This window comes from Brachyistius frenatus, unplaced genomic scaffold (assembly GCF_029030835.1).
Source record: "Brachyistius frenatus isolate BFR_SWC_R1_liver_20210118 unplaced genomic scaffold, ASM2903083v1 Contig_262, whole genome shotgun sequence".
Taxonomy (NCBI): Eukaryota; Metazoa; Chordata; class Actinopteri; family Embiotocidae; genus Brachyistius; species Brachyistius frenatus.
In genome coordinates, this window is record NW_027210861.1 from 126,174 (window position 1) to 149,705 (window position 23,532).

General features: G+C 40.4%; 1 protein-coding gene across 1 annotated transcript in view; it reads right to left on the reverse strand.

The window, feature by feature from the left end:
* Positions 1 to 6,148: 6,148 nt before the first annotated feature.
* col13a1 (collagen, type XIII, alpha 1) overlaps positions 6,149 to 23,532 on the reverse strand; it is a 50,892-nt gene continuing 33,508 nt past the window's right edge. The window contains exons 28-39 of the mRNA XM_069721366.1: positions 21,509 to 21,580; positions 21,284 to 21,325; positions 21,134 to 21,184; positions 20,171 to 20,197; positions 19,947 to 20,033; positions 18,191 to 18,226; positions 16,468 to 16,521; positions 16,017 to 16,070; positions 14,519 to 14,554; positions 9,694 to 9,780; positions 6,826 to 6,864; positions 6,149 to 6,725 (exon numbers count right to left, since the gene is read on the reverse strand). Of these exons, the coding sequence (XP_069577467.1) occupies positions 6,723 to 6,725; positions 6,826 to 6,864; positions 9,694 to 9,780; positions 14,519 to 14,554; positions 16,017 to 16,070; positions 16,468 to 16,521; positions 18,191 to 18,226; positions 19,947 to 20,033; positions 20,171 to 20,197; positions 21,134 to 21,184; positions 21,284 to 21,325; positions 21,509 to 21,580 (588 nt within the window). The 3' untranslated portion in view covers positions 6,149 to 6,722. The remainder of the gene's footprint in view (positions 6,726 to 6,825; positions 6,865 to 9,693; positions 9,781 to 14,518; positions 14,555 to 16,016; positions 16,071 to 16,467; positions 16,522 to 18,190; positions 18,227 to 19,946; positions 20,034 to 20,170; positions 20,198 to 21,133; positions 21,185 to 21,283; positions 21,326 to 21,508; positions 21,581 to 23,532) is intronic.

Genomic DNA, 23,532 nt, shown 5'->3' on the forward strand with positions numbered 1-23,532 from the left:
CCAAAAATCAATTAATATTTGGAGTGAAAAAGCAATAAATAATATCAAAAACACATTAATCTCCTTGATATTTCTGAGTCAAAAAAATTAAAGTCTTTTTTTTTATTTACATACACCTTGTCTTATTGCATGTGATAGACACATATGGAGGATGAAAATGTGGAAATTGTAAAGTTTTGGTGAACAAGAGGTCAAAATATATTACAAATTGTAAATGTATCAAGAAACAACTGTCAATCATCTGTACATGATCAGCGTATCAATACTGCCCTTTGAAAATGTTGATGCTTTTTCTTAAAACACGTTTCATCAATGCATTCTATTTACAAAGACTGATTACTTTTATATATACAATCCTTTGTCATATATTGTACAATACTTACACATTCGGCATTAAACATGGTGTCTTTTAACACCTCAATACAAAAAAATAAAGAATATCATATAACCAGGCACGGTGTGTTATACTGGTTTCAAAGTATTGCCTGTACAGCACAATCATTCAAACACGATATCATAGCTGCAGCTAAAAGGGATTTTTGAGAAGGCAGTGTGTCAGATAATATCAAGAAGGAATCATCAAGAGGGTCTCCCTTTGTTTTGGGGTTTTTCATGGAAACACATCGCATTGATCTGCTCTGTGAGCTGCTCTGAATTTTTTTTTTTTTTTTTTTTTTTTTTTGTATCACAGTTACAGTGATGATTTAACATCAAACAACCATAGCAAGTGTCCACTTCTCCTGTTCACTGGGAGTTCAATAAATCAAAGTGTTAGCAGTGGAGAGAGACGTCAGTAGCTGGAGCATGTCCCTGTGGCTGTGGTGGTTGTCCTGTCCAGAGAGGCTTCAGTGACTAACTGCAGCATGGACTGAGGTCTCTACTATCCATTATTGAAGTTAATGTGCTCCCTGCTGCCACCAGCCTCCGACTCTACCGGGCCTGTGTCCAGTTTCCTGAGAAGAAGCTGAAATGCCAACTGCAGGTTTGGGTAAAAACTCAAAGATATCTCCGAACGTCTTCAAGTCTCCGTTCTGTGGCTTCATGGAAACGGTCTCTGGTAGTGCTACTTCTTAGCCAGTTGAAAAGGATGTTGACCCTTTAAACATATGCATGAAATCAGCTTAATCAATTTAGAAACACAAGCACATAGAAAATGGGAAATTCAAATTGCATAAGATGCATCAAATGTTGTTGCCCTGAACTTGTTCTGCAGTTGTTCCTCAACCTGCCTTCTCTTGTCCTGCTTTCTGTCCTCATTTATCTTTCTTAGACAAACGGATCAATTTCTCTCACAGTTTCAAACCAAATTCAACCTCACACCACCTGCAACCCATCGCTTCAGACATCTGGTGATAATAAACAGATCGCAGCTCTTTAGGGATTTGAAGTCAGTGTTCGAGACTCATTGACTCTGCGAGGATGCAGCTTTGACCATTTTTGGTCAACTTCTGTTTTTGTATTTAATTACACATCGTGTACACAGTCTCAAGAGCTTAAATTAAATTAAAACAAGCAAACATCCATATTAATAATAAAAGCCCAGGGCCATGTTTTCCTTAAAAAAAAAGCATACTTATGTTTTATCAGTGAAGGACTTCTAATGGAGACCGCATCAGTCGTCTCATTAAATCAACACAAACAACATGTTGATATGGAAGTGACAGTGCCCTCTGGTGGCCATGTTATGATGGAGGCAAGGACTTGAGTCAGATGGCATAATTTAAGGTTTAGTTCGAGAGCCACAAAGTGTTAGTGACAAGTGTTAGTGTGGACTTCAACACCAAAGACTGCTCTTCTTTTTCCTGTTTAAAACATTCATCATAGTTGTTTCCTTCAACCACGACTCTCCACACCGAGACCCCGTGAGCACTCGGCTAATGTTTCAACTTTCCACCTGAAAAACGATCCTGAATTTCAGCGTGTCCCAGCCTGACTCTTTGGGCCCTACGGACTCGGGGAAATGTTGAAATATAAGAAGCCTTTAGTCTTCACCACCAGGCCAAAAAGAGATTTGAAAAGCTCCAAGTAAAATTAGTCATTTCTACTTCAACCTTATCAAAACTGTAAATTAGAGAGTGAATAACAACCTTCTGAACAATGAGTGAATGACTCTGGTAAACTTAAATGGGGAGAGAAAAACCACCTGCTGATCTGTTTAGTTGGAGGACAAAGACCAAAAGATCAATGTCTTTAAAAATGGCACAAAGTTATCCGTGGTGTCATCTTAAACACGTTCACATGGCTGATTGCACTTTAATGAGCCGTTCGGATTTACATGAACAGTTTTGGTTTATCTGCTTCTTGTTTGAGGATGTTTATATTTCCGTCTGTTGTCAGACTATTGAATGAGCATAATCATCATGCACATCTGTCCCAAATAAATGAAGCCTACTGAACCTACAGGCCGTAGGCTGTTGTCACCTACTTATTTCCCAGGTCCAACTTTCAGATTGGGCAAACTGCACCTGTTACAACGTACATCAGCTCCATCTAGTGTGACTCCTAAAGGCTGCAGTCATAATGACTGCAACAAAGGAGGGAGTGAGAAAGAGTGAGAAAGAGTGAGAAAAGTCAAACTCTCAGCTGATTGCTGTTTGTGGGCCACATTAAAACTCATTAATTACATAAGTTAACTTTTGCAATATAGCTACTAACAAAATGGCCATCGAGGACGAAGTGTCTAAAATGGTACGTAACTGTTCACCATCGAGGACATTTTACATTTACAGCTTTAATCACTAGTTGTTTTACAGTCGAAGATTTCCGTATACAAAAGAGATGAACGGTTTACATATGATGCTTCGTTATAAATAAAACTAACCAACAGTATGTACAACTACAGGAGAAAGATTTGTCCATTAACAGAAAATAAATTGATTGTTTTGCTTATATTTCAAGCAAAAATACTGACAGTGATGATTTCTTTAGTTGATTTTTACATATTATAAAGTTAAATTAATGTATGAATTAACTAATCATTTGCTGCAGTTCTATACAAATGTAAAAATCGCCTTGATCTAATGACATATCACAACAGTCAAACAGGTTATTCTTTAGATTGAATACTTTCAACAGTTTAAGTCGGTAATCCTTTTTTCTGATTACCTACTTTTACTTAGGAACAACCTTCAGTGTTAAACTTGTTCTGGTGTATTTTTTTACACTTTGCATTCGTAGTTCTACTTCCTAAATACTTCAGTGGTATTTTCTTTAGAAGATCAAGCACAGTAGAAGAGAAACTCAATCCAAGTTAAACCGGGCTGCAGTTTTACATACTGCTTATCTCTCGTGATATTTATGTACGCAGCAGCCGGTTTATTCTAAACTGCTGAGAACAGGAAGTGAGTTTAAGATTGGTTTTGTTTGGACAACACGAGTTTAAAACCAGCTCCTCAGAACGGGACCGCAGCAGAGCCGATGACACGGTACCAACCCCACAATGTTTTTTTCTATTCCTTTTCTAAAATGCTGTCCTGCAGGTCCACAAGACAACAGATGACACAGTTAACTACAGACAGAGTCGACAACTACCATCACAGCAGTCTCTGGCATGCAGGAGTGAGAAGGTGTAAAACAGTTCGAACAAAACCAAAATCCTCACAAATGTATGTTTAATTATGAACTCATAATTATGAAATTCCTTTGAACACAATTCAAATTTTGAAGATATCTGAACATAAGTATTTAATATCTTTATGACAAGAAGATGAGGGCAAGCTGGTTAATGTGAGGTACTGTGCAGCAAGACAACAATAACAGTTTATTGCTGGCCAGGATCCAACAATAACCTCTCATTGCAACATCAACATCAAATCCAGGCAGAGCAAAAGACGAACAAAGGTTTGTCAGAGAGCAGCAGCGTGTCATGAATCATCTCCACTCCAGTCACTTCTTCAATTTCTTCAACACAGTCGCGTTGGAATGTTAATGAACACATCTTCTCCATTAACATGTTTGTTGATAAGAAGTCTTTGTTAAAAAAAAATCTCCATTGTCAAAGCAGATTACAGTTCTCCTCGTTAGTTGATGAGACAAGGTGATGATGGCAGCAGCATGCTTTGCAGGTGAGCAGCAATATTTCCATCCAGCAGTGGAGGCTGAACACCGTGTTTCAGGTTAGAAGACAACCAATCTACAAACACTACAGTTAAGAAACAGTCAAGACACTCACTAAACAGGAAAAACTATTTACAGTGAAAGAAATATACACAAAGCTAAAACATAGTTGTTGCTTTTCTGCTGCACAACTTAACACGTAGTTTTCAGGATTTTCATGCCTGAACTTTAAAGCTTGAAATAATTAAGACTTCTTGGTGAAATCGCTTCTCCATGACACGTGTTTACAGAAAGCTGTGATTGTTGAGAATATTTCATGATGAATGAAAGAGCCGACCTTAGAGACGAGATTTAAGACTGTCACCTAATGACAAATGAACATATCACTCGGCGTGGTGTGGTCTGGATGTAATGTCTGCCATCAGAATCAGACATCCCATACCAGTAAAAAGACACGCAGAAGGTAAAGATAGCAATACAACTTCAGTTGGAGGGAACAATCAACATAGCAGGTACCAGTTGACGCATTCATGCCATGAATTTGTCCTGAAGGTGGCAATATAGGAACACTCATGGAGCATCTAAAACCCAGAGTCCCTCCGGGAAGCATCATCGTGGTGTAACAAGCTGGTTGGAGCTAACGAAGCAATCATTAGACATCTCCTTCAGGCCAGTGTTTACCTGAGGAGGAAATTCATTGGCAATCTGGCCATTATTTTAGGAATTAACTCAACAGGGAATTTTGACTACTAAAACTTTAGAACAAAAATATTCCAGAAATTTGGAAAAATGATAATCTAACAAATGAATTTGCAATAATTTAACATATAAAGAAGAAATAATGCACAAAGCAAACAATATAGTAATCAGTTGTGTGCGATGTAATGTGTATCTTTCCTGTGCCCTTCACTGGCTTCGCCTTCACCCACCAACATGGTCATGTCTGGGAAAGATGGAGGCCCAGCTGTCAACAACTGTAACTATGACTATAACCGTCACTATTTATAGTACTTATTTGCCAACATATACACATTTGCCGATGTATCTGCAAAAGGCAAACAATTCTGCAGGCTAACATATATCAGTCTTGCCAAATTATGCCATTCATAGAATGCATTCATAGTGTTCATGAAATACTATAAATACAAGTAAGAAACTAAAACGACAGAAATATAAAGCTTTATACTTTTCTCTTCAACTCGTATTCTGATTACAAGTTGAGATCAAATGCAAAGCTTTATGCATTGTTGTTACATTACCAGTTTCAACAGGATCCTTAGCAAACCACCAACCATGTCATTATCATATCGTAACGTCTGGACCAAAGTGCTTCGATGGATCAGCATGGTCATGAATAGGACAGAAAATCAAACTGGTGACAGCCCTCAATCTGATCTATTAAGTCAGCATGTTCGTCAGTAGACCGTGAACACATCACCACAAGTTCAAAGTGCACACTTAAACCAGCTCACGGTTTGAAAATGGAGTAAAACTGAAGGGAGTGTATGTGCAGTGCTTGTCCATGTTTTCTTTATAACATTTTTATCACAAAACACAGTTCACCAAAGACTTTCCAAACGATAACACATCGGGCCCGTTTACGTCGGCCTGCCGTCGTGCACTTCTGAGCGCAGATAGGCATGTTCGGTATTTTGAACACAGGTTCAGACTGCAGGTGAGGCGCACCGCGGTGCAATGGAGAAGTAGGAGGAGCAGATCATTAGAAGGTGTGTCACAGCTCACTTCAATCATAGCCAATCAAATCAGCTCTGCTCGTTCCCTGTAAGCCTGCTGTGATGCAGCGGACTGTCAGTTTCTTATGGATGAAGAAGGAGCAGACCATCCAAACTTCAACCAGGAGGAAGCTGACATGTTTGTCTGGAGGTTCAGGCTCTGATCTCTGAATGTATGGTGCTACAGTCGGCCTCCATGATGATGATGATGGGCTTGGGAAGAGGTTATTAATATTATACGGTAGATCAATACGTTTTGAGACGTGCACGGAGCAGGAGGAAGGCAGAACAACAAATCACCATTGTTTTTGTGAGCGTCTGCTCAAAGCATTATTTCCGTGGACATGAGCACGCATCAACTTCTGTGTCCAACTCTGGAACTCTGTTCATGAGCACTGAAGCCAGGAAAACAGCCCGTCTGTCAGATTTAGACCTGGTGTGAGCTGGCGGACGGCTCAGAGGAAAGTCCTCCTCAGAGTTGACACCAAAGTAGCACCGCTCTGGAATTTGGGTTCGCCTCGGCGCAAGTCTAGAAAACTGTGTACCAAAATACCACAAATACTAACTGGAAACTAAAATAGGGCCCGTAATGTTTCCAGCCCCACAACTCAGTGCAGCATGGTCTAATAGGACAGAACAAAACAACATAATGCAATAAGTTAATGAGCATTATTGACTTCACATTATGCACAAATATCATGCATATGTATCCAAAATATAATTTTTTAATTATCTGACTATACCAAAATAATGCATAGATATATAAATCCATTAGCCAACAAACACTTTAATACGTATTAAATAAACAATCTCTACAAAAATCTCTTCGACACATATTTTTTAGGATTTTTAAATTTTTCCATGTATAACACGAGAGGAAAAGTAAAAAAATAAATATCCTATGTACAATCACACAAGCCATTCCAGTTATCGTCACTGCAAGGAGAAAGCAAAAGGCAAAAAAATCAAATGTTAGTTCAGACAACGTTGGTGGTGAAGTTAGCATCCAGTACGTGAGCAGCTTCAGTAAACTTACTTTATTCCAACATCCTGGTACGGGTAAGCCATCATCTCCCTGCAAACACAAAACAAGTTGCAGAGTGAAAAATATTGCACACTGCAGAGATGAGCAATATCATCATGCACGGTGTTAAGCAACAATGCATATAAAAGCAATTTATAATTAAAAGAAGAAAACAAATGTTGAAATGTGTAGACTACTCTCTGGACAGAGTGTCGAACAGTTACTTGTTCCTCCACGGGGTACCACCACAGTTCTGGAAGCACAATTCAATTTGCACTATTTCTGGTTATTCCAGTTATGAGTTCAACCTTTAGCAGCTGAAACCACTTCACTTTAAGAGTCTGGGTCAAAGATTAAATCTGTCACAGTGACAAAATGGTGTTTTGTACTCTTGCAGCAACGAAGAAGTCTCGAGCCCCAATTTAATTTAAGCCAGTGATTGACATCTTCACCATAGAAATAACCATGGTTACCGGTGTAAAAAAGTACAGCACAACAAACAGACAGAATAACAGCGTGTTTACAGATTCTCCAGAAAGTCAGGAGAGTAGCATGTTCCTATGATAAGGAGGATTAAGGATATTATTGGAATCAACTTTTTTCTGCAGTTAGAATTGCTTCCAGAACCAGAGGGTCCCCCTCTGCCCTGAACCCCAACTGTATACTGTGGAAGAATTCATAACTTTCATTATAAATACAGAAACCAAATCAGACTCTGTATATAGAGATCATTTTTACAGTGTGGCATTGAGATGATTCGGCAGCAAATTTAGAAGAGCGATTGATCGATGCTGCTTTACGGCACACAGAAGAATATTACTGTTGTTCCAGGTGAAGATTCACATTTTTCTGTCTCTTCCAGAAAGACAGAAAAACAATAATAGCCCAGCGGGAGAATCACATTAACATTTAATCCTTGTGAAGACGAACTGTGTCGTAAAATTGGATTTCAATAGACAACAATGCCATTTTTGTGAAACCGAGACTACCAGCACTTTCCAACATGGTTTCATTCATTTTAATAATCATTCTGAGGTGTTCCTAAATATACAAACACAAGCTACAGAACTAAAATTGTAAGCCTTACCCTTACCTGTGAGGAGGGAATTCAGAAAGCAAAACTCTTAAACCCATCACCAGACCTATGAACCATGATCAAGGTTTCTTCCAGTACCATATATAAACACCTAGAAGCCCTTCGCCTCGCAAAGGAACGCTACATGACATCATGACAATTGGCTGTGAATGACAAGATGCATGTTGGATCAATGAGCAAATGCTGCAATAAGACTTCCCATGCTAATACCAGGACGCTGGTATCCTCTTGGACCAAATGAACTCATCAAGCTCCTGCTGTTCTTTTCACTACGTGTGGTATTCTGTGGCCATGAAAATGGAAAGAAAGGTGCTCCATGCAAAAGAACATTTGATTTTTAATCAAATAGTTGCTTGAAATGCCCAACCCTAATACTTGACATAGCAATTTAAGGTGAAATATTAAGATTCATTTTGTTATGTAGCTGGTAATGTTAATTACAGTCATAGATCTGCATCTGAATTTAGCGTAGAAGGTTTTAGTAGAGATGGAAAGGTTGAGTTAAATCATTATTTGTTCTCAGAGGGAAAGGCTTATTCATATTAGTTGTGCAGGAGGCTAGTTGGAACAGTTCAGTCTTATTACTCCGAAGGGAAGCGAAGAGAAAATGACAAGTAGATTGAAACTTCCATGCAGATGTGCAGGTGTGATTCAAACATCTGTAGTTCCCACAATGAGGTGCAGTTAGAGAGAGCTAAAAGCATGCAGGGAAATGTGAAGGGAAAGAAAGAGCACCATACCACAGGGCAAGGGGCATCCAGCCCATCCAGGCCTGGCAGGCCCGGTTCACCTTTCTCCCCTTTAAAGCCTCGGAAACCCTGTTTGTGAAATCAGCCATTTAAAACCAGTTTTGCAGCTAAAGTGCACTGGAAAAGTGTTCGTCCTCCACTGCTTGATAGCAGAAGGATCTTCTGTCCACTGGGTGACCGCTTGTAGGTTTCCTAAACATGCAGGCAGCCTGAGACTGACAGGAACCGGACGCGCTGAGAGGAATTTTTAAAGCTGATTAAGCTCCAGAATTCTGCAACAAACCTGAATCCCAAGAAAATCAACAAAGGTTTCAGATCCGTTTTGGGCCATTTTACTGCCTAATTTGAACATCTCAGGAATGAGGCGCTGATGGATGTGGCTGTGGAGAAGGACATCGGGGTTACCTCGCTTGGCCCACTACCACCATGAGCCAGAGATGTTTGGGTCCAATATGGTCCAATGGAATATATTTCTTTTTATCTGGTTGTGAATTGTTTGGTGCATCAACTGGTCAGAAATGTGGAAATACCTGTAGTACGTACGTGGGCCAGGAATGAGAGGTTTTATATGGGCTCCAGGTACAGGACTCTAGTTGATCCTCTTCCTACAATGCAAGGACATAGTTCCTGAGAGGCAGGAGGGAGGCTGAACATTCATTTGATAAGCAGCATCTGCTTGGTTCCTGTCAATCTCATCCCTGGAAAAAGAGGTTCCTCAGTCAGAGCTGAGGTTTGTGCTCCTTCCACATTTTTCACTCGATAAATATGTTCATCGATGGGCCACAGAACCTTTCCTTTGTTCTCACGAAGCTTTTAGTCGTCACAATATCCATTCAACCACATATTCCCAAGAGGGGACAACTTGACCAAACCCTCCCTGAGGTTGATGAGAACCTCCGAACACCAGAGCCAAAAGGAAGGCAACTACTGGAAACCAATGTTTTCGAGAAACTGAAGTTCTCTTGGATTATGTTTGATTGTAAAGCAGTGCTCCTTCCCTTTGCCTCTTGGTTACACATGGAACTACTGACATACCAACGGACAGGGGGCATCTAATCCAGGTGCTCCTTGGTCTCCCTTATCCCCTTTGGCCCCCCTGTTGCCTTTCTTGCCCCTCTCTCCCTGCAAACAAATGTGTATTGAAAGAGACAAACTTTAATCCTCCTCATTAATCCACACATGAAGCAAATGCTTTTTTATTGTAAGATTTCATCTGTCACGAGTGCTTACATACAGTATATGTAATTTAGACAAAAAGTTATACGTTAAAAAATACGTTATTTTCACTAATAATTTGATTAGTGTGCCTTTTGCCTTTTTACATTTTTTCAATGTAAATGTAGTGGAGAGGGAAGGAGCGGAGGTCGTTAGGGAAGAGACATTAAAGCCAGTTGATGAGCAGGTTTTTTTGCTTTTTTTTCTACCTTAGATCTACCTACAAACTACTAAAAGGAGCTTTTGGAAGATTTGTGAGTGAAACGTGAGCAAGTGACCAATTTGGCTTTAATCATGGGAGATAATACTGATGAAAAAGATGTGACATCTAAAATGGTGAACAGGACAATGTCCAAAAATGAAGTCTAAATTTTGGTGAAATGAGAGATGAGTCATCATTGCAAAAAAAACTGGTTGATTGAGGAAAATGTAAAAAGTCCCAATGAGCATGATGTTCAGAGAGGACAGATGGGTTTGACTTTAGACGGTTTATTTCATTGTTTCCTACCAAGTCAGTGTTTTTTATTAAGTGTCTTCAACACAAGGAAGAAGGTCTTTCTCTACCAGCATAACGCAACCCAATGTCTGATAGAGATGGAGAGCTCAAGCTGCATTGTGGGTAATGTAGATGCTAGGTTTTGACCAGGAAGTACCTGGTGGTTCTGCATTAAGGAGTGGACTGCTAACTGGGTGGAGTACAGTTCTAACATTAACACCTGCTCATCAACATCAAAGGCTGTAGGAGATCAAACAGAGATATTACAGCATTACATATGAGGATATATATATTTATTATATATAATAATAACAACGGGCTTTTCCAGTGCTGTCTCAGCATCACTTGTACAACTGTGATCTTAGATCTTATCTTTTCTCACATGGCTCCAGTGCTTCTGGCTCGACTGCATAATACATCTGTGAGTAGGGCTGGGCGATGGGCACGAACGTCATACCGCAATGTATTTGGGCTGAATGGCGATATCCAATATATACCTATATATATATATATATATATATATAGGTATATAGGTATTTTGTATGAAGCGGGCTGAGTGTATATTTGTAAATCAAAGCCACGTGAGAGCTCACAAGCACTTCTATTAAAACGGATCAAATGAATAACCCTTTTTGAAAATATACAGCTGCAAAACCCATCACTAAAACATTATATAAAATAAATAGCCTATACTAGATCAAATCAGGTCTTTCTTTGAAAATGTCCAGTCAGTTATTTTCAGGATCAATAAGCCTGTTGTGCTGCGTTCCAGGTAAGATGGTGCTTCAGCTAATTACCTGCTGTACATCTAAACTGACACTAGTTCTGCTCACGTACTCTCAGGAGAGCTTCCTTTGTTTAGCGACTTCCTCGTCTGTCCCTCGTATACCTCGTTTGTCATTAAATGGACTATGATTGACAGCGGCTACCGTACAATATGGGCACATCGTATATGTACACTTATCACACCCGCTTGTCCTACTGTTAAAAATAAATTCAGCTCTAGTGTCCTTTAGTACGGGTTACGAGGTTGCTTACATTAATAGGTCATCTCAAAATAAAGGATCTCTTTTTTGTATATTTTGTATATCTCCAAAGAATAATGTTGATATATAATGAAAGCTCAAGATTATATATCTACATGAAAGCGCCCAGCCCTCGATCTGAGTAGATTCATGCAGTCGTGTTTCAGTTCTATGAACTTTGTCTTACTATTCTTTGAGGGTGTGTTGTGCTTCTTACATAATTATAATTATACAGAATTAAAAAGCACCAGTTCAACAACTTTTAGAAATTCAGTGCAGATATAACAAATGAATAATCAGCAGCTGCTGTAAATGCACTGGTTACATGTTGAAAGGTTTCGAAGGATGTCTGTGTGCATTTCTACCGAACTAACAAGTTAACCATCTAAAAGATAATTAGCTCAGAAACATGCAACATTGTTGGTGTGCTTGGATCTAAACAAATAAATGTTGACCATGTGATGGGAGAGCACTGTCGCCAATTGGGGACATTGGTTAGGGACTCAGGGGTTGGAGGGACTTAATGGAGGCTTGCGAGGGAGAGGTAAGGTTAAGTAGGAGTAGGAGTAGCAAAGAGGAGGTGTAAGAGGAGGAAGATTAACCCAGGACTACATTAGAATGCAGGAGGAGGAGGAGGAGGAGCAGGAGGAGCAGGAGGCCAAGGTTTGTGAGAGGGAGAGAGGGCAACCCCTGCAATAAAAAGAGCCACAGGCCACAGAGCAAGGTGGAGGGAAGGAAAAGGGGATAGGAAGACCTGCGGAAAAAAGGAAGACAGGACAAATAGTAAAAAGTCTAACTCTATCTCAGAGCTTTGTCTTCAACACTTTCAACTGGACGGTCACATTTAGGTCTGTTTGTCAGAGGAAATATTCTTCTGGTTTTTGGGGGTTTACATTGAAATCCAGGCCAGTTGAATGTGCTGAAAGAGCTTATGAAATGTGAAGACTGAAAAGATGGGAGTGGAAATATTAAAAGAGTCACAGGTTAATGGGAAGAAAACAGAAACATTCTCCTAGGGGAAGGGTATGTGAACATTACAAACACACTCATTTACCTGGAAATGGAAGACAGTTTTTACACAATATCATTCTGCACATCTGTTTTGCTTTACAACGGTATTTAAATGAGCAGTGTGAGAATATGATAACATATCAATCTCATTTTTGTGTGTTAAATCTGGAATCAGAACATGGTTAGCATAGCTTAGCACAAACAAGGAAATAATATTGATTGTAGCTGTTTGAACACAGACTTGTGACTGACATGTTGACTTCTAATATGTGGATTTAGTTTATACTTGAAAAGTACAGAAAACTTTGAGGCAACATATCCCCGTATAAATAGGTCATTGATCAATAACATCTTTTTTTATTTTTATTTTTAAAAACCTGCCTTCATATTCAAGAATTATTGGTATCTTCATGGAGTTAAAATTATTCCAAAGACCCGAGTGACCCTAACGTTTAAAACAAAGCCAATGCAGAACAATTTATTACATAATATCTTGATGCAAAATAATCAGAATCATTAAAGAACATAAAAATCAAAGCAAACGATCTGCCTCATCTGGCTTCCTTTTCCTGAGAACATCCACGTGCTGATGTTCACAGCTTCAATGCACATCTCGTCTTTTAGTGTCTCTGAAGTTGTTTAAAACTATTCTAAGGTTTTCTAATGAAACTCCAATTGTAACAATTATAGTCAAATATTGTTTGTTGGTGCAAATACCAACCTGTTACTCACAAACATACGGGGCTTGTTTTGTTGTTGTGAATCTCGGTGCAGCCAAACCCAGGTCTAAGTACGGTTCGTAGGTCTGGCCAGCCTTTTGGTAATTTGCACACAAACGCCATCACGTGTGCCGCAGCATGGCAGGAGAAATTAAAACATAGGAAGCGTGTCGCAGCCCAAAAAAATCAGCTCCTCCGATGCTCTCCATCTTTTCTGAATGGCTGCAGAAGGAGCAGACCAACACTACCAGACAAACGTTATGCAGGAAGCTGACAGACGTGTCCTGGAGGTTCAGGCTTGTAATTACAGAATTTATGACGCGACAAGTCGGCCTCCGTTTCCTGGTCAGTCGCTCTCTTAATACTGGTATTAAGAGAGCGACTGACCAGGAAACTGTAGGAAGGGGTTCAAAGATGGAAGACGAAGGAGCATTTGAGAGCATCGATGGGTTTTGGGGGCGTCGAGCTCGACATATCGTGTGGTGCATTAAAAATGTGGATAATTTAACTGAAAATATTATTTGCCAATTCATCAATAATTAAATGTTAAAGTGAACAAAGAACACCGTCTGATAGGAGTGAGCATGAGTACGTTACACCTCCAAGCTTATGAATCGCATCGGGAGCTTTGAGTGAACATCAAATTATGAATTACGTGGCCCGTTGTGTGTAATTAGCCCGAACCTTTGAGTGATGCAGGCTTAGACCAGATGAGTCGTGAAAAGGCTTTTGAATTGTTATCACTATTTGTGAGTTAATTGTAATTAATTTGTCGCTCGCCCAAGTTGCCTTTTATATCACGTGATTGAGATTGTCCTTAAATCTGAACTAACTGTGTGATTCACATCCAAGTAAACAGAAAGCTGAATGTTTTATATGATTAACTGAATCAGAAAGTTGCATTCAAAGAATCTTGTTTAAGTTATGAATGTAAGTGGGATGAAATACGTAAAACATCCACCAAACCTGTCTGGGTTTTGTTGCTGTACGCTCTTCCCACCGCAGACATGAAAACTTAGACCTGGTTTGAGCTGGCAAGAAGTGTAAACCTGTTTTCATCTAAAGAACGACGGCAGGATTAGTGCATCTTTACTGACCCGTCCTGTTCCACCCATCTCAGCGCCGCCGGGTTCATGCTCAGCCAAGAAAATAGCAACTGAACGCAAGTGCGCTAAAAAAGCTCCTTATGGTGTAAGAAATTGTAAATGTGCTCGATTTTGCGCTGGTACGGCAATAAAGCCCATAATGTTTAGTTAGTCTAGCTGCTGAATTGAATGAGGTGAACTGGTCTGTGTGGACTCCACAGATTAAATCTAATTTGTGTCATTAGCCCAAATCGTGTACGTACTTCGGCTATCTTTACTACAGGCCAAACACTACAGGTTGTCACTTACCCGATTTCCTTTGAGCCCTTGAGGTCCTACTAAACCCTGCAAAAAGAAAAAAACATGATATGTGACTGTTTTTGAGGAATATGCATGTTTGCTACACTTTGGGAAATGTGCTTGTTTGGTGTCTCAGGCCATGTTGGAAAAGACTCCTTTGAGTGAGGGAGATGAATACAGATCTGTCGTGTAACAAAGTTGAACTACAGCCACAGTCTGATGATCACATTCAGAATAAAACCATGGCAACGGTTGATTGACAGATGAAACTTTCCTTTTAGATCCAAGTGGAATTGTCTGTCAATATGAGTAAAGACACGACCATGCAAGCGAAGAACATTACATTTCATTTATCTGACTCTTTTATCCAAAGTTACTTACAATAAGTTCATTTCAACCATGAGGGTTCAAAACCAGAACAACAAGAATCAAGAAAATACAATTTCTTCCAGAAAGCCAAACTACAAAGTTCTATCAGTAAGTTCTATTTAAGATACTAAAGTTCTACTTTTTTGTTGTTGTTCCTATTCAAGGTAAAGTCTGAAGAGATGTGTTTTTAGTTTGCGGCGGTAGATGAACAGACTGTCTGCTGTCCTGAATATAAAATATGATATGATAGTGATAGTACTATTATCAACTGTCTTATTGCTAATTAACTCCATTCAACCAAACAACAAATCCCTTTCATGGCTCTACGTGTGCTGTAACACACAACATGTCCTTAATATTTCTCTGAACAGGACACAGACATGAAAGTTATAATGAGGTCTCCATCTGGCTCTGGATAAAAGTGCAAACAAGCATATTTCTCAAAATGTTAGACAGTTGCTTTAAAAGTCTGAGAAATGTAGAGTTATGACTTGAACACAATGAGTGGATGAGGACGTCTGCTGCTGCAGCTCAGCGGGTGGAGCGTTGGAGCGTTGGAGCGGTGGAGCAATGACCTTTGTGAGGAAGGGTTCGAAGTTTTGTTGCGTGATCAACAACACCCCCACCCCTCCCCACCACCCCATCACCCGTCCCTCCCCACCCATCACCCGCCCCCCCACCACCACTCCAACACCCCTCCTCCCCCACCAACCCTACTCACCACAAACTCTCAGTTCTAGTTTCATGTACACGGAGAAGCCGTTGATGCTTCTGCACCAGCAGAAGCGATGAAACTTTCAAGCGATGAAACTTCGATCACCTACTCACAAAGGTTACGGCTCCCCCCGGCTCCTCACGCACAAAACACAAGTCTCGGAACTTTTTGAACCGCCCTCGTGTAGAAAAATGAAGATGCTATTCTTGTTGTTAGATGAGAGTTTTGCCGTGTATTTGTCAAAAGTTTGCTTCACAAAGGTTTTGGTATAAATTTAATATCATCATTGGACTTTGGTACAATCAATATAGTAGTATTAGTTTGATCTTTTCATTGTGCAGGTAAAATGTTTCTTATATAAACATCCTACTTTCAATGGTCTGAAAGCTGCTGTTTATTTCTAAAATGACATGTTGTACTTACGGGGATCCCTTGTGGCCCAATTGGTCCTGGTAATCCTGCATCTCCCTTTTCACCCTGAAGTGATAGAACAGTGTACATTTTAAACACTATGGTCTGTAGTTCTGAACCGGAAATTTACATTCAACATTTTGTATTATTTTGTATGAGATTAAATATGTAGAACATCCACCAAACCCGTCTATGGGATTTTGCTGTTCATGTGCGCTTGTACCAATTTAAGCCTTAAAAAAATAAAAGAAATCGTCCGCCGGGTGCGTTGCACTTAGACCTGTTTTAAGCTGGCAGAAATTTAAGCCTAGTTTCGCCTCAGAAATAACAGCTAAATTGCACTGCAGGAGCATATGGAAAAAAGACTGCACTGTACCAAACTGAAGATACGCTTAAAACCACACGTAATCCAGCTCTGTGTTTATTTTAGAATAAAGAAGAAAAGAAACAGAGAAAAACTCACGCTCTCTCCTTTTGGTCCAGCTGGCCCTGACACACCTGCAGGTCCTATTAGACCCTTCAAAAGATAAAGGGACAATAAATACCTGAAGGCAAATAGAATAGCAGAAAAAATACCATGATTAAATGTCTTCAATCAGTAAATCAACAAGCTTTGTGGTGGACATGAACAGGTGTCACAAAACTTAGGCCCAAATATTTCACTGATCTGGAGTGATAAAGTACTGAGACAATGCAATAATCTGCTGACACGTGAAGCACAAACCGCCAAGCTTGTTGAACTACTGTCAAAACTGTTAAAAAGGAGGGAAAATGAATAAAATGTCAACAGCTGCGGTTCTTTGTCTGAGCAGCAGTCAGGAATGGAGAGGAAGACTTTGCATCTCACGTATATCCAGTATGTACAGTGCCTTATGTCCACATGTGATGTATGATACAGTCTAGATGTGCAAAATGACATGTCAACATGCAGCATGAGCATCTCTGCATGCTCCTTATGGATAGCTCTTAGCAACGGCAGCTTTGCAGCCTGCAGCTGGTGCAGAATCAGGAGACAGGAAACTGTTGAGGCAGAACTGAGGACAGAACTGAGGACTGAGGATTTACACCATATTTTGGCAGAAGGCTTTTATTTGAGCACATATAGGAAGTGTAAGAACAGAGATTGAAAATATGATAAAGTAGAGCTGATTTTTAGACAGTGTACCATACATCTGCTTTTGGAGAACTAATTCAAATATGCAGTGAGTGGGACATGATGGGCTCTATGTTCATCCACCAGGCGTCGGTGCAGATGCTCTGGAAGTAGATGTGGCCAACTTTTTTGGTAATTTGTTGAACACAAACAAAAAGGTGCATCTGAGGTGGTAACCCAAGCTAACCCAATATCATCATTCTAGTTTATGGCCGAGATTGGCTGCAGCGTCACGATGCAGGCCAACTGTCTCATTCACATCCAATTCAAAAGATAAAAGTCAGCCTACATTTTCTTTTGATTATCTGAGTCTGAAGGTTGCATTAAAAAAATAAATAATCTAGTTTTAATTATTTATGTAAGTGGGAGTGAATACGTAGAACATCCTTGAAACCTGTCTGAGGGGTTTTTCATGTGTGCTCTGTCCACTGAAGCCGTGAAAACAGCCCTCTGCCCGCTGCAAGGGAAATTTCATCTCAAATTGGACAATGAAACCGCACGGCGCATCTTTACCGACACACCAGGAAAATTGCAACTTGCACCAAAATGCCAATAGATCTGGATCTGCGATGCACCAAGCTCCAAAATACAGCCCATAATGTTTTACAAGATTACAGTTGTAAAACCATTTTGTCAGTAACGTGTGCTGGATAACTTCAGAAGATGACCTGTAACATATCTTTAGTATCTGTGCACTGATATTTGTGGTTCGTTGGGGCCTTTACTTGAGCCGGAATAAACCATGTGGGCAGATTGGGGGATGTTTGCCATGAAGGGAGATTCTATCGACCCTGTCTGTCCTCAGAACCCGACCCTGAACAGTTCTGTCCTCGCACAGAAGGAAAACGGACCGGACGAGCATGGGAAGCAAAAAAGCAAGCGGACAGGACAAGCAGACATCAAGCAAGCAGTAGCAGAGGGGAGGGTGGGGGGGTTGGGAAGGCGGAAGAGGAAGAGGAGGAGGAGGAGAAGGAGGAGGAAGAGGAAGAGGAGGAGGAGGAGGAGGGACCAGAACAGGACTCGCGCCACTCACCACTGGACCTGGTCTGCCGTCTAACCCATGTGCCCCCTGGACAGCGTTGTACAGTTAGAAAGCAGAGGTGATTGGGGAGATGGTGGGAGGAAGGAGGGGTGGTGGGGGGGGAGGTGGGGGGAGGGGGTGAATGAAGCTGTGACTCAGGTGACTTCAACAATACATTCAAATGATGACATATGAAGGGTGATGAAAGAGGTGGAGGTGGATGTTAACATGTTAATGAGTGCTATTTGTTCTGCAGGACACGTGTGATGAACGAGTGTGAACACGCGTGAGCAAACTGTGACCTTGTTGCCGTCCCTAAGTTTATCAAACCACTGTTCCTGCAGAGGTTAGTAAACAATAGTCAATACTGCACATTTCCATTGCGTTAAATTATTAAAGTCAACAATATAATTACGCTATTTTCAATTGTTCTTCTGGAATAACTCATCTGAAGTGTGAATTCAGTCACAACACGCACCTGCAAATGTTTCACAATAAAAGCTTTGTTAATGAGATCCGTGCTGCTGATGTGTGACGTTATGGTGAGCGTATTGTGTCACTTCCTGTTGCAAACACTGCTGGTCTATGACAGCTCTAACCAATAAAAACAGCCCACTAGCCGAGGAGCTAACTGAGCCTCAGTGAGAGTTCAGAGCTGCACAGGGAGCTCAGCTGGTCTGCAGCAGGACGGCTCGGTGCCACTACGAAGGAGGCACGGTCTGAAACAAGCCCACGGTTCACCACCAACCACTTCCCCTCTCTAGTGGCACACCCACTGAAACCAACTGTGGTCATTGGCAGCTCTATTTGGAGAAAGGTGGAGTTAACATCAGATGGAGTCCTGGAGCCACAGCAGGTGACCTGGGATCAACCTGGAAACTGTAGGTTAAGGCTGATTGAGTTATTCACGTCGGCGTGATGACACACGATTACGGAAATTGGAAGTCACTAAAATGAATGTGGGGTGGTTGTGTAACTTTGCTACTACAAAGTCAGACTCGGTAGTTTTTTCTCCTCCTCATCTGACCAGTGAGGACTTCGAGGTGGTGTCCAGCGAACGTGGGCTTCATAGACAGGTTGAAAACTTTCTGGGGAAAACCTGGTCTGATGAGGAGATCCATCCCACTTTAGATGGTGCAACTCAAATATCTATAAATATGGCTGAGTTTATTAGAAACACATTTCAGGAGGCCAGGACACAGAGTCGCAGCGTTACACGTGTCTCTGCGGGTTCCTTCGAGCCGTCACCTCAACAAAACTCCCAACGCCCCGTAGCGACAGTCTAAATTAAATAAATAAAAAGTTCACAAAATCTAATATTACTCCAAAACTGAAAATGTTTGACAAATGTGGACTATTGAAGGTCGTCTGAATCTCTGTTAGTAAATGATTTGTTACCACGCAAACAGGTGTAACAGGTGCTGATGTTGACTTGGGATACTTCCTCAGGAAGCTGCTGGCTTCCACATGCTGCACAACGAGCAGTCTCACAACGCTTTGATCCACCTCATACAGGATGGATGACTTCATGTCTGCAGAATCTATCTTTATGGCTGTAGGTGTTTATTCATGATTTCCTTTTTTATATTTATTGGCAATACTTCTTTAAAAACAGCTGGTGATGAGCTGCGACTGAATGAGGTGACACACCTCCCATGTGAAGACCTTGTGCTGTTTAGTCAACTGTGATCCTTTGAATGTATTTCAATGATATACTGAGGCATAAATGGGATTGAATGTGAACAGAAAGGAGGTCCGGTGTACTTACAGGGAGTCCAAGATGGCCTCTGTCCCCCTTGTCACCCTTTTGACCTGTCGCTCCTTTTTCTCCTCGGACGCCGATGCCTGGCTCTCCCTGAGAACGGGTAGAAAACCTCGTCATCCTGACATGCATGGACTGACTGTGATGTCGCCAAAAGATCACCGGAGGCAGCTTCAATGAAATGAGAAGCTGCTCAATAATATTCTATCTTATGGAAAAAAACAACTGACCTTCGGCCCTGAAGATCCTTGAGATCCCTGGATGGAACAAAAACACTGGGATTACTATCCTGTTTCCCACTTGTTGCCATGGCAACTAATGTATTTGACTAGCACATTGAAATAAATGTAGAAGTTACAGTTTTGGAACGTTTGAGCGACTGCATGGTGGGGCTTCTTTTATTAAAGAACTTCATTTTATTTTTTTCAATAGCATTATCATTATTATTATTATTATTATTATTATTATTATTATTATTAGACAAAATGTAATCTCTAAATTTGAAACAAAATTGAAGCATTGAAAAACATTTTGCAAATACTTAATATAAATATGAACAGCAAATTAAATATCATTTCATTATTTTGATATCATACCACCATTGTTAAATGTAGCTTATTAAAATTATAAAATTATCATAAACAGAAACACTGAATTTTTTTCTGCGCATAAAAGAAACTGGAACAAATCAGTGACGTTTTAAAGGGCTGCAAAATACTGCATTCTTCTAAAGTAGCACCTCCACCGCCCCCCCCCCCCCCCGAGACCGATAACATTAATGAAAAACCAATCGTTCAGTTTGTGTTGATTTACCTGAAAAGGGAGTGGAGAGGAGGAAAGGTAAATACATGGAAATGATGGCATCTTTACTTCAGGATAAGTTACATGCTGAAAATTCCACCTGCATCCTCTGTGAATACTTGTCATTGTCACCTTCCTGTATACAGCCTGCATTTAAATATCAGGTGGTGTCTGCAGTTGTCATTATTTTGACTACATTCATTTCTGCATTAAAGGGCCTGCAATCAGCTACTTTCACCTATTTTACCAGAACTGCATGTGCGCAAAGATGGGATTTGATCTACAGCTGTTTCACCAGTGCACCTATTCATGTTCATCTCTACTGAAGTGTCACATAAAACACTTTTGTGGCTGTGCAGGGCCGATAGTCTTAGGAGTTAAATGTGACTCACTGTTGGGCCAACTGGTCCTGGAGGTCCTGGGGGCCCTGGAGGACCAAAGATCTAAAAACAGACACACACAAACCCAAGTTATAGTTTCTAATTCAACGTATTAAAACATGTTGTGTGCTCTGATTTAGCTGATTTATGACACACTCTTACCATTTCTGACCGTCCTCCATCTCCAGGTTCGCCTTTAGGACCCTGTGAAAATATGTGGCAAAGACACAGACACACAACGGTGATGATATATTTCCTTTTCAGGCAATCTATGAAAAACTTTGACACAGCAGTTCGGCTGGATACAACATGTATTGCACTTTCCCCCGTTTGCCCGGTCAGACGCTGCCTCCAGAAAGATGCAGGCTGAGGGGCAACATTGCGTACCGTTGTGCCAGGTAATCCAATAGGGCCAGAGGACCCTGTAGCCCCCTTTTCACCAGTAGGGCCATCTAAACCCTACAGAACATGGAGGGGGAGATAGACATGATAATGGTTGAGGGTTTCACTGATCACTTGATCTTCACTGAGTCAAAGAATTAAAGACCAAAACCAAAAACTCAGCAGCAAGGACTATATACTTCCATCCACTTCTTTCTTGTCAGCATTATTATTATTATTTTTAAACACATGGCTTAATTTGTACTTGCGCCATATGTTTTTACACAATTATTGTAATGTTCTTGAAAAATCTGTTCAATGCTCATTTTATGCCTCGTTGCCAGTGACAACCATAGTCAGAGGAATTCTATTTTTAGGTTTTCCTTCCGTCCATCCACACGAAAGTGAGGCATTGTCTACTGTCGCTCAGCTTTATTGGCCAAGCACGTAAACACATATCAGGCTTCCTTCAGTCTTCACTACAAACTGTACTTTAGATTAATCTGGACAGATATGGATGGAAACTGAAACTTTACTGGTTGGTTGAGGTGGACATACCCAACTGTATATAAAGAGGTCAAAATCAATATTGAAATACTACTTACACGAGTTGTTGATATGATACAGAATGTCATATAATACTATAACAAAGTAGATTTTGTTAAATGGTCTGCACTTGTATAGCCCCTAAATTCATCCTGTACACACACACACACACACACACACACACACACACACACACACACACACACACACACACACACACACACACACACACACACACACACACACACACACACACACACACACACACGTTTTATGGTCAACCACATGTTTACGTATGAAAATCCCAAACTGCTTTCACACCATAAAAACGGAAGACTAAATAAACGTGTTGCCACCGCAAGCCAAGGCCTGGTTGTCTCCAGGAAATATGGACACCTGGTAAGAATCCACTTCAAAAGTGACTACAATTAACAAGTGGTCAAACTTTTCTAATCCCAAGACTCTCAGCCATCACAGACTGACCTGAGACATGTTACTGAAAAACCTCCTGGAGAGTAAAACAGGCTATGACTCATTAAGTTTAGACCACGTCCATACTGCCATCTGGTGGTGTGCGGGAGTACTGCAATATGGACTAACTTTATCATGTCTCTAATGATATTTTTGGATTATTTTATTAGTGAATTAAAGATGTTTTGAAAATCCAACAATGTACCTTATACTTACTGTCTTTGCTGCTTTCCCATTTTGTACCTCTATTTGTAAAATAGATCCATGTGCTATCTGTCACCTGCAGGTTTAGTCGTGGTGAAAGGAATAAGGAATATTTTTTAACTCCAATTAAACAAGTTTTTCAGGAAAGTCAATTCCTCTAACAACACAAGGGAGGAGACAAGGTGAAGTTGACACCTTCCAAACAAGCCTGGCCCATCTCACCAATAAAACTCGATCTCCAACCAAGCGGCTCACTTTCACTTTTCACTTTTATTCTTCTTTGACTCTCTTTTTGAACTTTTTCTTTGAAACTTCTTGAGAGCATTTAACAATTTTTCCACACTGATTTTCTTAATCTCAAACTTTCTAGTTTTGTTATTGTCTTACATTTAACCACACTTTTTATCGTTTTACTCCAAAGCTGAGTAACTTTCAAGCCAAGCGAAGAACCAACACAAATTAATTATTTTCTATATTTGTAATTCAGTCATTCACTTTGAATATTGTATGAAAGCTTGTTTCGCCTGGCCAGCAACCTTTTTAAAGTAATCCATTAAGGACAACTTTAGTCATTTCTCAACCCATCAGAAGCTAAATCAGATTTTGGACATTGGCTGCCTGCTTTTCCAGCAGACACACAGATCCATACAGAATCAGCTGAGTCGGGACACTGCGAGCACACCCCCAACTAGAGTGGCACATTGTGGGAGAAGACCCCAGATGACTTAAAACAGTGTTTACATACTTATTTTGAATTTTATGGTGGCAACACATCTCAAAAACGTTGGGACAGGGTCAACAACAGACCG